This window comes from Abramis brama (genome assembly GCF_963993115.1).
Source record: "Abramis brama genome assembly, chromosome: 18".
NCBI lineage: Eukaryota > Metazoa > Chordata > Actinopteri > Cypriniformes > Leuciscidae > Abramis > Abramis brama.
The window spans coordinates 2,687,495-2,700,758 of NC_139980.1; the positions used below are offsets into that span (position 1 = coordinate 2,687,495).

The following is a 13,264-nucleotide window of genomic DNA, read 5'->3' on the forward strand; positions in this document are numbered from 1 at the left end:
GTGGACGTCGTTCCTACCGTCGTTACATTCCCTTTCAAAAATGCATTTTTCTGGTTGTTAGTATGTTTAAACATTAGCTGTGATTGCAGCATGAGTACAATAACTCTTGTTCTCAAAATGTGACGCAGTATGAATACAATGTGTAAAATACACGAGCAAACCTCCCTTTTTCCTTCAGTAAACTAGTGAATAAACGGACACTAATTACTTTTTTATGTCTATGCACTGGCGCAGCGTTATAAATGTGAACTCGTCTATACAAGGGCATGTGCCGCGTGAATTCATACCTTTACGCAACATCTCATTTGATTGACAACAGTTACAGCCAATCGCTGCCGAGACGAGCACCGCCTCTTGGCCGTGATTGGCCACAACGATGATGACGTTGGTTAGTAGGTAATAAAAGCTCCGCGCAGACTGCCATTCTGCGCTTACACAGTATGGCCGGCGATATTAGCTAGCACTCGCTCACGGTATTCTCTGCAAAAGGGAAGACGGTAAAAAAAAACAAGGCAACTACATCTGGACTGCTCAAGGACTGTAACTAAGCTAATAAATTATAACCACCAATAAAGGACTAATTAAATTGGGATTCCATCCGGCGCTTTAATTTCTGTTGTTGGAGTCTGTTTGTCTCACGATGGAAGAGGACAACGGTGCACACTTCTTCGAGGGGACCGAGAAGCTCCTGGAGGTCTGGTTCTCCCGGCAGGACGAGGCCAAAGGGACCGGGGATCTGCGCACTATCCCCAGGTGGGTGAATCCGTATCAGGCTGGATTTAACCGAGCCCGATTTACTGGTCTGATTCACACCCTGCCTATTAAACCCTGCCTAAAACATGACAATGATGTTAGGAATGTTAATATAATAGCTAATAGTTCTGCGGGAACGAGAGTGGTGAGTGGCATGTGGCTCTGACATGTGGATCAGTCGGTTTGGCCATTTTTGACACACCATCCCCCTTTTCACCCATTCATTTGTGCTGTCATGACTGGAGCTGAACCTCGAGCCCCGATTAGCTTTTTCTGCAGCGCGTACTTAAATTATTCCAACATCAACAACATGTTTACCAATATCTTGATGCATCTTTCAACATTAGGCTGGATCTGTTGATATCCATTATCATCGCTCTGCGATTTTCAGCTGTCGTTTGAGTCGTCACTCGGTTAGATTGAAGCTTTAGGATCAGCTCTGCTTCTGTCTGAATCCGACATTGACGCGCTTTAGCTTGAGTGAATGTTGATCAATTGATTAGCTAGTGGCTACCGCTAGCTGATATTTGTATATATGGCGCCATAGCAAACACACCTCCTCAAACACCGTCTTATCTGCTGTATCTGTGCACTTAAATGAATGGATTTATTCTGTTGACCACCTGATATAAGGATTAAATGTTCATTTCTTCAATAACTTTTAAAATTAACTCCTCTCTGAACATTTTGAATCGCAGAGATGTGAACACATGCGTATGTCAATGACTGCATGGGCTCTATTTTTGGGAACTATCATGGCGGTTGATCCTGCGCCGCAGAGCCTGCATGTGAAAGTCACGTGGCTTCGTCACACGCTGTAAGGTCCGCCCCGCGCTGTGATTGGCCGAGAGTTCCGCTCGCTCATTGGTTGATTTCTAGTGCGCATTAGCGCTCGACAGCTGCAGATCAATGACTGTGAACTGCTGAATTAATGCAGACACACAACAACATCGTCGCTTTAAGCACTAACACAACATCGAGGAATGGTGGAACATTTGTCTTGATGTCTGCAAGGCTAAATTAGTGTTTTTAATACAAATTAGAGATGCATAAAATAAAATTGCTGAAAAATAAACACTTTTTATCTAATAGATTTATTTTACGTTCACTAAAAATATGTGTGCATTACAGTCGGCAGGGATAGATAGATAGATAGATATTTAGTAAATGGATAAATAAGTATATTGTTTGTTAATGAACATGATTATTGGCCAGTACTGATATTCTCAAAATATTGGCAGATTAATCTATTACTACATAAACATCCGGTAGTGATACCATGAATCATATTAACAATAAAAAGATACAATGATGCTACCAAAAAAGGGTTGTAAAATAACAAAGCAACAAGTTTCCAAAAACATAGTTTATTTTTCATAGTGTATTTTATATTTACACCATTCTTGTGCTTTTTTATACGGTTCAGTACGCCATAATGTATTAATAACCTTAAAATAAAAGAGTTTCAGCTCATTTAGACAATAAGTGTGTACATTATGAATGAGGACATCAGTTCCCCGGATGTGTGTGTAGTATCCTGGCGTAAAGCTGTCCCTTCAGTTTCTCTGAAGTGCTGAAAGATGATCTCTGCGGTTTCTCTGGCTACGGCTGTCTGAATGACTGATGAGGGTATTAGTTTACTTCCGGGAAAGCGTTGGTTAACCCTCTCCGAGACACTAGAAAGAGGATCATTAGTGTCGGAGCACAGATAAGTCGGGAGGACGTGGAGCAGGAGCTGCCCCTCCTCTTCCTACAGCATGAGGAAGCACTTTCTCCAGTGACTCATTTCAGAGCTGGCGCTGGATTAATGTGTCACAAATACACACGGTCAAATAACATTTTCACAGTTTTTGTTTGTTTTGACAATTGCAGCTTGATTTAAAATCAAGATAAAATCCTTTATCTTGGTTTTCTTCTCACATCACGGCTCATATTTCATATCAACAAGTACACGTAATATGTTATGCATTAGTAATCTTCATTTAAAATATTCTATTCACGGTTCAAATTATGTAAGGTTTAAATTATGTATTTTTATATTTTGAGATTGAAAGTGTTCCAGTTTTAATTAGGGATGCACGATGTGTCGATATATCGGTATCGGCCTGATAAGAAAATTCGGCCGATGTATTAAACCCAATAAATTTATTTCAGCTTAGACACTTTAGATGCGCACTGTTCGCCATGATGGTTTTTAATTGCTTGAAATATGATTGGAAGAGGGGGAAATACAGTAAAGTGCAACATGTGCAGTGCAAGTCTTTCATATAAGCTTCATAAAATTATAATGAGAGCGTTATAATTGTGTGCTTGGGTCATGGCTTTTAATGGTGAGCCTTGCGTTTATAATCAGGCTCTCAAAAATTATATACAAATTTGGATATTAGATTTATCGGCCAATATATCGGCTTTCAAATATAAAGAATTATCGGTATCGGGCAAATATTTTAATATCGGTGCATCTCTAGTTTTAGAGCTGCGTGATTCTCCTATGATTCTGAACTGATAAAATAACATGTAATTCACTAGACGTTCTGACATGTTTTTTGCTGTAGTCTATGTAAAATGTTGCATTTGAATGAATAAAAAAAACATCACCTGAGCTTGAGCCAAATGTGTGTAAGATGAGATCTCTAGCGCACGAGTTCACCTAAATGAGCTGCATCAGTTTCTTCTTTCTTTTTCTTTTTTTTTACAAAATGTCTAACTTTGGAAATATTTGCCATTGCTGCAATGTTTGAAACGTGAAATTTTTCAAATATAAAAAGTAGCTTACCTACTCGGATTCATGTAGAAAATAAAATATTGTTTCCTAATAATAAGTGAGGTCTTAATTTTTCTCTTTCTGTGTGCTTTTTCAGATTTGAGTGGGACAAACTTCTGGAGAATGTGCATTGTTTGATTATAAGTGTGACAAAGACTGACAAGCAGGAAGCTTATATACTCAGGTGAGCTTTTGACATTGTTGTGTGTCCGTCTGAGGTCAGACGACAGGATTGTGATGACGCACTAATCCGTCAGCCCGTTTCAAAACTGCTGTCCTTTCATTGACCAACACCTTAAAATCAACATGAAATTAAGATTTCTCGCCACTGAGAAGTGCAATAAATCCAGTGTCTGAACAGGTTATGTGAGACATTACTGCTCAAACCGATATAAAGATAAAATGACTTTTTCTTACGTGAATATTGTTCAGTTAAGTTAAATATGTTTCAAATGCTTTATTTAAGTAAAGGCGTTTACTTTAATGACAGATTTCACTGGCTCGTTGCTGGATGGACGCATAAAGCCTCGGTGTTCCTGCAAGCACTGAATGTTTATATCTCGACGCCGATACATGCGAATACACACTGACCTCGGTCACCGCTGATAAGCAGACCGTAGTGTTTCAGCTGCGAGATAAGACCAGTATGAATGGCATCTGTGTGACATTCACCAGGTCATGGGGTGTGTGATTCAGAGGCAGTGTTGTAAATGCGTCCTGCTAAGCGTAAGCTAAGCCATTTATTAGGTCTGAGAGACAGAAGGGTCAAAGGGAGCGTTCGGCTCAAAGCTATTCATAGCTGTCCGAAAGAAAGTGCTTTAGATTTTGGCGTTTATGTATTTTTGCTGAAAAAAATAAATAACAAAGGAAGAATATTTAATCATTAGCATAATTGTATGCATCAGTTTAGTATAACCAAAATTCTAAAATCTAAAAATGAATTAAACTTCCCAACTCTATTGGCATTTTTGTTGTGGGTTGTAGTGGGTGTGGAAAAGTGCATTCAAATCATTGATGTTCACATTGTTTATCTTTTTATATTATTGTAACCCAGTCCTACTCGTCTCTCTTTCTCTGTCAGTGAGAGTAGCATGTTTGTCTCCAAGAGACGTTTCATTTTGAAGACATGCGGAACCACCCTCTTACTGCAGGCACTGGTGCCACTGCTGGAACTGGCTCGCGAGTACTGCGGCTTTGATGCCATCGAGGTACACACACACACACTCAGGTTTATGTTTGGGGAAGGGAATTTACTGCACACCATCTCCAACCACAGTAATGCGAGGTGATAACACACTTAAGAATTTCCGCTCGCAACGCATCAGGTTTATGAGTTCCCGTGAGATTACAGTCACACTGAAGAGAGTGAGATTCAAATGAGTCAATTTGCATGTGATGTCATAAAAATTAGTCATTGGTAGTACCGTATTTTCCGGACTATAAGTCGCTCCGGAGTATAAGTCGCATCAGTCAAAAAATGTGTCATGAAGAGGAAAAAAACATATATAAGTCGCACTGGACTATAAGTCGCATTTATTTAGAATTTTTTTTCAGAAAATCCAAGACCAAGAACAGACATTTAATCTGGAAAGGCAAGTTATTCAACTACACAGTAGCACACAGAACAACAGGCTGAGTAGGTGTCCGGTATGTTAATGCAACACATTAACAGTTATTCAGCTACACAATAGCATAAAGAACATATACCTGGGAGGCTGAATAGGCTAAATTAACATAAGCCAGCGAGTCTAACAAGCAAGTTACCAGTAAACAAGTTCACAAGCTCCCGCGATCTCATTCCACATCATTTTCTTCATCCTTGGTGTCATCTCTTGGTTCATCTCAGTCTGAATTAATTTTAATATATAAGTCGCACCTGAATATAAGTCGCAGGACCAGCCAAACTATGAAAAAAAGTGTGACTTATAGTCCGGAAAATACGGTATTCAGGATGTCGCTGAAGGGACATGGTGATTAAAAAATAAATAAAATGATATAGGAGGAAACGTTGTGTCAATGCGTTTGCGTTGCATCGCAAACCTTCTCAAATATTTCAGGGGAACGCGAACTCATTGGCTGCGTCTCAAATCGTATACTTTAATCCCTGCTGTATAGTTGTGAAAAACTGTGTAATATGTTTAATTTATATAGCGCCTTTCCCAAACTCAAGGACACTTAACAATAACAGTAAGGAACAGTCAGTTCATGCATCATAAATGGACAGTAGACATTTGCCCAGTCCAAGACATGAGCGATTGCATATCGCATTCCAGTCGAATACAAACAGACACTGTAACGGGGAACAAAGAAAAAACACAACGCTGTTTACAGACAGGAGGTGGCCAGCTGAAGCAAGGGTCAGATGCAGAAGACTAATGGTACTGCAGGAAACATTATGACTGTAGTACAGTTATGGAAAATGTTTAAGAAAAACATGTTATGAATGATAATTCTGGTTAAACAAATAGGTTTTGAGTTTAGACTTCAACTGTGTGACAAAAGACGTGTGTCTGAATTCACAGTACTAATAAAAGAGTAGGGAAAAGTCCCCGGATGACCTACTTCTCCTTCTGGGATTCTGAAGTGTGCGTACGATGGACACTTTACTATCCCATGAGGCCACTGTACGTCCGTATTACACTCATACTATATAGATCTTATTTTAGCGGTTGTGAGTTACTGGAGTACCTACTCGAGTGTTTCAGACGCAGACATGGACTATAAGTGTTCCTCCCATCTCATGTTTTCCATCAGCATGTCCCTTTAGGGGCTCCGTAAGCATGTGTGTTTGTACAACGTGTCTTTATGAAAACGTGACTTGATCATCTTTTTATTTTCCATTTCAGAATTTCTTCTATTCTCGTAAAAACTTTATGAAGCCCACCCATCAAGAGTTCCCTCACCGCAACTTCCAGGAGGAAGTCGAGTTTCTCAGCCAGATTTTTCCAAGTATGGTTTCGTGAAAATGAGACGCAGCAAACTGTGTATGAAATGGTGATAAGGGAGTATTATTGAGTAATAAATGGATCTTGATGTATTTTTTTTCTTCTTGTCCGTGCACAGATGGAGCAGCCTACTGTATGGGGCGTCTGAACTCAGACTGCTGGTGAGCTTCTACATCATCTACACTTCACAATCTTATCTGACTGCAGATAAACCGTTATTACCAAAGGTTCAGTGTTGCACTGGAACTATGAGGCCAAATTTTAGCATTGGAAAGTTTAGATTAGTGGAGTATTTGGCTGTTCCTAAAACCAAACCACAAAACTGACATCCGTTTGGATTTGACATGGTGTTCTGGTCCTCTGTGTCCTGAAGGTACTTGTTTACGCTGGAGCTGCCGGAATACTGGGAGAATAAGCAGGCGGACCAGACACTAGAAGTTCTGATGAGTGACCTTGACCCAGCTGTGATGGACCAGTTCTACATGAAAGACGGTGTTTCTGCTAATGATGTCACTCGTGTACGGTTCACTTCTGCTCCGCACTGTCATTCGTTCTCTTTTATTGGCGAGCGACTGGTCCGTTAGTTAAATCAACATTTACTATGAACATTTCAAAAAGCACATAATGTTCAAACAAAGACCATGGTAGAACTTTGATCATAATCGAAGTACCATGTAAATGCCACGGTTTATGGACGCACGACCCAGTGCTTATAAAAGTAAAACAGTAAAATTATCAATCGATATCAATAATTGTCACGATTTGTGCAGTTTTTTGCTCCCGAGTGACAGTTCTAGAAACCAGACTAACTTTAACCGACTCTTTATCGTCAGAACATGACAAGCACTTGCCAAACAGGTGAACATCTCACAAATCTGAGGTAGAACATTCATAATGATCAAAATATGCACAAGTTAACTTAAGGAAAATCCTTTTTCAATCTTTTTTTTCTTATCAAAATAAATATTGCAATAGAAAAAACTATTTCTTAGTTTCTGCATGTGCTAACGGGTGATATTGTTAAAGTCGTGAATCGGGTTTGTGTTTCCTGACTTTGACGTGTTTCTTCAGCACAGTTTGCAGTGGCGGCTGCAATATTAATATTCCGTGCGTCGTCTCTTAGAAATGCATATTTGACAGTAGCTTGAGTTTGGATGCAGATTTAAATTTATGTTGATTAACAAAAACAGTAACATCTATTAAAAATGAAACCAGCATAGGGTAAAATACTCTGACTGTTTGAGTTGGGACTTTACTTTCATTAAATTCCATTCCATTACTACTTTAAAAACATTTCTACATTAATAATACAATAATAATCCGATATGAATATACCACATTTCTGCTACAAAACCACTGTGGAGTTTTCCCTGTACAGTGTGGGCCTGCCAGTGAGTGTCACTACAGTAAATCCATGGTAAATGATGGTGATTTTGTAGATTGAAAAGCCTTCTAACTGGTTCGTTCATGGCACAATCTTTCTGGTTTGTCAACGCTGGCTTTGAACTAGTTTAAATCACAGAGACATTCGAGTTCTTGCTGAATAAGTGTTTCTCACTGGATCGCTGTTTAGTGGTCATGTGATCGAGACCGATCTCTCGCTGCGGTTTGATAAATGCTCTGTGTGGCGCGGCTCAAATGAGTAGCGCTGTTTCGTTCCGCTTTTGGTGCATTAACATTATATCAAACTTGTGTTATACTTGGATCGAGGAAAAAGACATTGGTGTGGTTCTCGTTTTATCGCCCAGCCCTACTTGAATGTTGTCTTTGGTGTCTCCACAGATGAGTGGAATTCGTGACCTGATTCCAGGTTCAGTGATTGATGCCACAATGTTCAACCCTTGTGGATACTCCATGAATGGAATGAAAACGGATGTAAGGAGACATTTAAGGCTGTGTTTCTTCATGAGAAACGTCATCTAAAGTGGCTCTGTTTTGATTAAGATCGGTTCTCTTTCTAGGGAACTTACTGGACGATTCACATCACCCCTGAACCAGAGTTCTCTTATGTCAGCTTTGAAACCAACCTCTCCCAGACATCCTATGATGAGATTATCCGCAAGGTCGTGGATGTCTTCAATCCAGGGAAATTTGTGACAACGCTTTTCGTCAATCAGGTACATTATGCAACGCAGTGACGCATCAGAAACGTTACAACATTAGACCGCTAGTATTATGATTATACATCAGGGGCCGTATTCACAGAACATCTTCGTAAAGTTGGTCTCAGCAGCTTTGTGAATGGGTTTTAAGAGGAAACTCTTACCGAAGAACTTGGGCTGCACAATATATCGAAATATCGCAAATGCATATATCGCGATATATCGCAACTGGGGTCATGAACAAAAGACAGAGAAAATCACTCGCTGCTCTCGGCTGAATAACTTTTGTAGCTTTAATAATAATCAGTATATATGTAATTCATACAGTGAAAACTAAGCAGTGTTTTATTTTTTACATTTGATTATTCAGTTTCTGTTGTTAAATAAACCTGATGTAGGATAACCTGAAACCCTGTGGTTTACACTGAAGTAACACTTCTTACACTACAGTAAAACACTGATGTTCACTTTCAGAAGTTATAGGGATGTTTTCTTGTCACAAAAAGAATGTGAAACTAAAGTATGTTAGTTATATAATTGTAAATATATTTTAAAGATAATTTAAGTTTATTTTACACACTTTAACTATCGTATCGCATATCGAATATTGCATTATTTAATGAGTTATCGCATATCGAATATTGCATTATTTAATGAGTTATCGCATATCGAATATTTCTTCAATATCGTGCAGCCCTACCAAGAACTTTTACTGAGAACTCTTAGTAAGATGAGATGTTTTGTGAACACGGCTCCAGAGCTGTATGCGCATTGAATATGTTTGTCGTAGTAATACACCTTCAGCTGAGGGACGCCAGTTTCTATTTCAGACAAACCGAACAGTTATTTCAGGAACTTTATTTTCCTCATCCATCTCTAATAAAATTCTTTGGTAACACTTTATTGTACAGTGTCCTTGTTATGTAGTCACTATAGTAATTACTATAAATTGTGCGTAATTACATGCAACTAACCCTAGTAATTACATTTAGTTACTTAACATTACTCAGTACTCAAATACTGTAACACGGACACCGTACAATAAACTGTAACCAATTATTATATTCATAAATATTATATTACTTGTGAATATATTTACGCAACCGCCTGACCGATGCATTGAATGTTTCTGGATTTCTAATTGCAGTGCAATGCCGTTGTAGCAATATCAGTGTGTATGTGGTATAAATTTCATTTAATAAAAATAACTCGATCACTGTTTGATTGTATTTTTTCCGTTACACTGTTGTTACTGCAGTCAAGCCTGGAGTTTACAAGGTCCATTGTTAGTGAACATTCAGAGGTGACGTGCAGCTTCAATATCTTCACCGTTGGCATCAGCTGACGCTGTGATTCTGAGTGATCAAACTCGCTCTCATTTGTCTCGTCTCGTTCCCAACAGAGCTCCAAATGTCGCAGTGTTTTCTCTCCAGCTCAGAAAATCGAGGGCTTCCGCCGCCTTGACCGCCAGTTGGCCCACTTCAACGACTACAATTTCGTCTTCACCAGTTACGCCAAGAATCGGCCGCAGAACCAGAGCTGAACCTCTGAAATGAAGAAGCGTAAGAAGAAATTGTGCGGCTGCGAGGATCGGTGTAGTCTTGTGGCGGAGAGACGGTGTCGGTGTGTGGAGTCTTCTGGCTGTAGATCTTCCCTGAGTTTAACATTTACGCATTCTTGTACCTATGACGTAGATATCGTGCATGAAAGCTCTGCTCGTGTCCCTGTAGATATTCTAGCCCACTCTTGCTGTGATCTTGAAGTGCATGTAGAGTTCTTGAACTTGGTGGTGTGTGTGAGGCATGTCACACCGTCCCAATACATGCAACGCTCCCTTCCCTTCCTGCAAGTGTCCCCTCGCATCCCCCACAGACAGGGTTTCCGGCCCCACTAGGCAAGGACCCTGACGTGCTCAGACCAATCCACCAATACACACCACCGTGTTTTATATCCGTCTGTAAAACGGGGGTTTTGATTTACGTTTAATTTCTCTTGACTTCGGTTTGATACATATGACGTTTTTTAAATATACGCAACTCACTACTGTATAGCTAGCTAACGTTTCTGTGAAGATATCCAAAAAAAAAAAAATCTTTTTCTTCAACCTTGCAGACAGTCGTGTTTATTCAGTGTACTTAGAGAAGTGAATGTTGTAGAAGTTTGAGTAACTTAACCGTCGCCTTCAGTGTCGACAGCCTGCTCTGGTTTTAGCTCAAGACGTCTAACGTCGGCTAGTGAAAACGCAACGTTAGCATTGAGCTGAACTTTGCACAGGTAGCTAATATTTCTATTTCTGTTTGAAGATACAAAAAAAAAATTAAAAATACACACGTTCATCTGATTTTCTTAGCTTATTTTCTTAGCTTTCCAGGTTTTGTCGTTATTCAAAGCACTGGGGAAGTGAATGTTTCAAAAGATGAGTTGCTTAACAGTTGCCTTATATAATAATAACAACATCATATAATCTGCAATATATAACCATTATGGTGAAATTCAACTGCCGTCTTCCTTTCCTCAAAAGGCCTTTCTCGTGAATGTATTGAGTGTAAAAAAACAAAAAAACATTAGTTAGCTGAAAGGTGACGATGTGAACTGAAAAAGAAGGATTTTTCTGAATCATGTAGCAGAAGCCATGGGAGAAAGAGCGGTCCGTCATTGTGAAGGACCCTAGGGCTGTCCGGCCCGCTGGTGAATTGAAACAGTTGGGCAGACACTTTGCTTTCGTGTGCCGATCGCACAGCAAAGCATTTTCCTTTTTCCAAACAAAATGAGTTCTCTCTCTTTTTCTCTACAGAAGCTGGCTAGCACACAATAGGCGCGCACTGATCTGAGCATGTCAGGGTCGACCCGGATCATTCCACACCCCACGGCTGCAGAAACTGCAGTTTTATTAATTTTCTTCTTTTTTTGCAGTAGGTTTGTCCACCTCTCCAGTTCATGCCCTCTTTGTGCATCGAGGGAAAGATTTTTTTTTTTTGTGTGTGTGTGTCTGTTTGCCAGTGCATGCGACTAGCGGGATGTTTACTGTGCAGTGTCTCTGCTTCAGCCCTTTGTAACGTTAACCAGTTTAATTTCTGTTCGTACAATGTAACCAGCTTGGTTTACTGGTCCCGAGTGTGATGCGCAGTGGGTACGGTATTTATTTAGACGGAGAACCTGAAGTGTGCAGCTGGTGTGTGTTTCTGTTATGTCTCCTTCATGCTGGCAGATCGGTTCGTGAAACATCTTTAGCTAGAGAAATCTCCCTACAAAATGCCAGTCTAGTAATGAATGTCTCTGGGTGTTTACAGTAGTAGTTCAGACGCAACAGGTGTCACTGCTTGGAGAACTAACACGAGCATGATCACATATCACACCTAGCACTTTTTGTGTGAAGGGTTGGTAGTTTAAACATTTTTCTGGCCTTTATACGTGGGATTTCTACATATACACATTATACATTGATGTTGCGGACCAAGTATATATTTATATTTATATACTTTACCTTTTCTTTTTTTCTGGCCCTATTCTGAGGTGGGGAGTGAACTTTTCAAATGTTTTGGACCTTTTTCATCTTTTTACCAGTTCTTCCCAGCCGGTGTAGGTTGATAAGGGACCTCTGTAGAAAGGGTTCAGTTGCGGGAATGTCACGGGAAGTTGGGAAGGGGAAACTTTGCTGTTCCAATTCTCTTGCTATTTCCTTGGTTGGTCAAGATGTGCTATATATATCTGTACTAAGAGCTTGATGCTTTCAATAAAGGTAATAACTATTAACTGTGTACTTGTGAATTTCTTTATCGAATTTTAGCAAAAGAATCCTTTTATAAAGTGTTTCATCACCTAGAGTGCACTGCTGCACATTATATTGGGCAGGTTTGAGTATACTCAATTTAAAACGAATTACATTAACATTTTATGGTACATAATTCAAATTTATAGGTATTAAAAAAATTTGCTTAAATTTTTTTTTGCATTTCTCAAGTTACTTTTTTTACCTTTCAAAGAATTTATCATTTAGAAATTATAAAAATGGTTTCTTAATTTTTTGACCATATATTGGCGTATATCAATAAGTAAGAGTGTGATGTCAAATAATGGGTTCAAACTAGCTAACAAGTCCTATTTATCACCCACGATAACATTTATGAACAATCCACAGACAGAAATAGATTCTGTGAACTATGAATTAATAAAACTATATAAAATTAATAATTTTTGCTCATAGAAGCCATTTCAACAGCTTATAATTACGATTAGAATTGAGTCGCCAATAATAAGTGTGGAGTTTTTTTATTTGCTGTATTACGGCACAATTGAAAATTTTCAATAGGGTATTGATTACCTACACTTCCCCAAACACCAAAAGTTTGCGTGTTCCTTGTTTTATCTTTGGTTTGAAAAATCTGCGATGAAGGATTAGACCAGTGCCGCTCTGTGCAACTATGATGAATGATTGCCTCAATATGTACGTCCATGTGCAAGTTTGAGGGACTATTTAAAGTAAATGCATGCAGCTCTTTAGCTCATGTCATGTGCCAGTGATGATCCCTCCCCGGGCAGACGTTGGCATGCGCGTAATATGCATGAGCTAAGCCTTCACCACAGTAGGGTTTGTAAAGTGGCAGCATCTCATCACTGAAGTTCAGTAATAGCCGCTGAAATATTTCTGTTGAAACATCCTAACCAACAAGACAGAAATGAGTCAATTTGTAATAACTTAA

At 39.3% G+C, this 13,264-nt stretch overlaps 1 protein-coding gene across 2 annotated transcripts; it reads left to right on the top strand.

Annotated features, from left to right (window-relative positions):
- The first annotated feature begins 410 nt into the window (after window positions 1-410).
- amd1 (adenosylmethionine decarboxylase 1) lies at window positions 411-12,317 on the top strand. Of its 2 annotated transcripts, XM_084090345.1 has the most exons (10): window positions 411-753; window positions 3,615-3,701; window positions 4,599-4,725; window positions 6,364-6,466; window positions 6,581-6,623; window positions 6,836-6,980; window positions 8,245-8,337; window positions 8,424-8,579; window positions 9,823-9,867; window positions 9,967-12,317. In XM_084090345.1, exons 1-10 carry the CDS (start codon window positions 641-643, stop codon window positions 10,105-10,107), a joined length of 1,053 nt encoding a protein of 350 aa, XP_083946471.1. In that variant the 5' UTR covers window positions 411-640; the 3' UTR covers window positions 10,108-12,317. The 2 variants fall into 2 exon arrangements, with proteins under 2 accessions (XP_083946471.1, XP_083946472.1); XM_084090346.1 differs by lacking the exon at window positions 9,823-9,867.
- Window positions 12,318-13,264: the final 947 nt, after the last annotated feature.

Bases quoted from the DNA above. Each gene is read 5' to 3' on its own strand.
- amd1 (XM_084090345.1), top strand. From the start codon at position 641: ATGGAAGAGGACAACGGTGCACACTTCTTCGAGGGGACCGAGAAGCTC. The intron at 754-3,614 runs GTGGGTGAATCC...GTGCTTTTTCAG, and splicing joins GATCTGCGCACTATCCCCAG to ATTTGAGTGGGACAAACTTC. The intron at 6,981-8,244 runs GTACGGTTCACT...GTGTCTCCACAG, and splicing joins CTGCTAATGATGTCACTCGT to ATGAGTGGAATTCGTGACCT.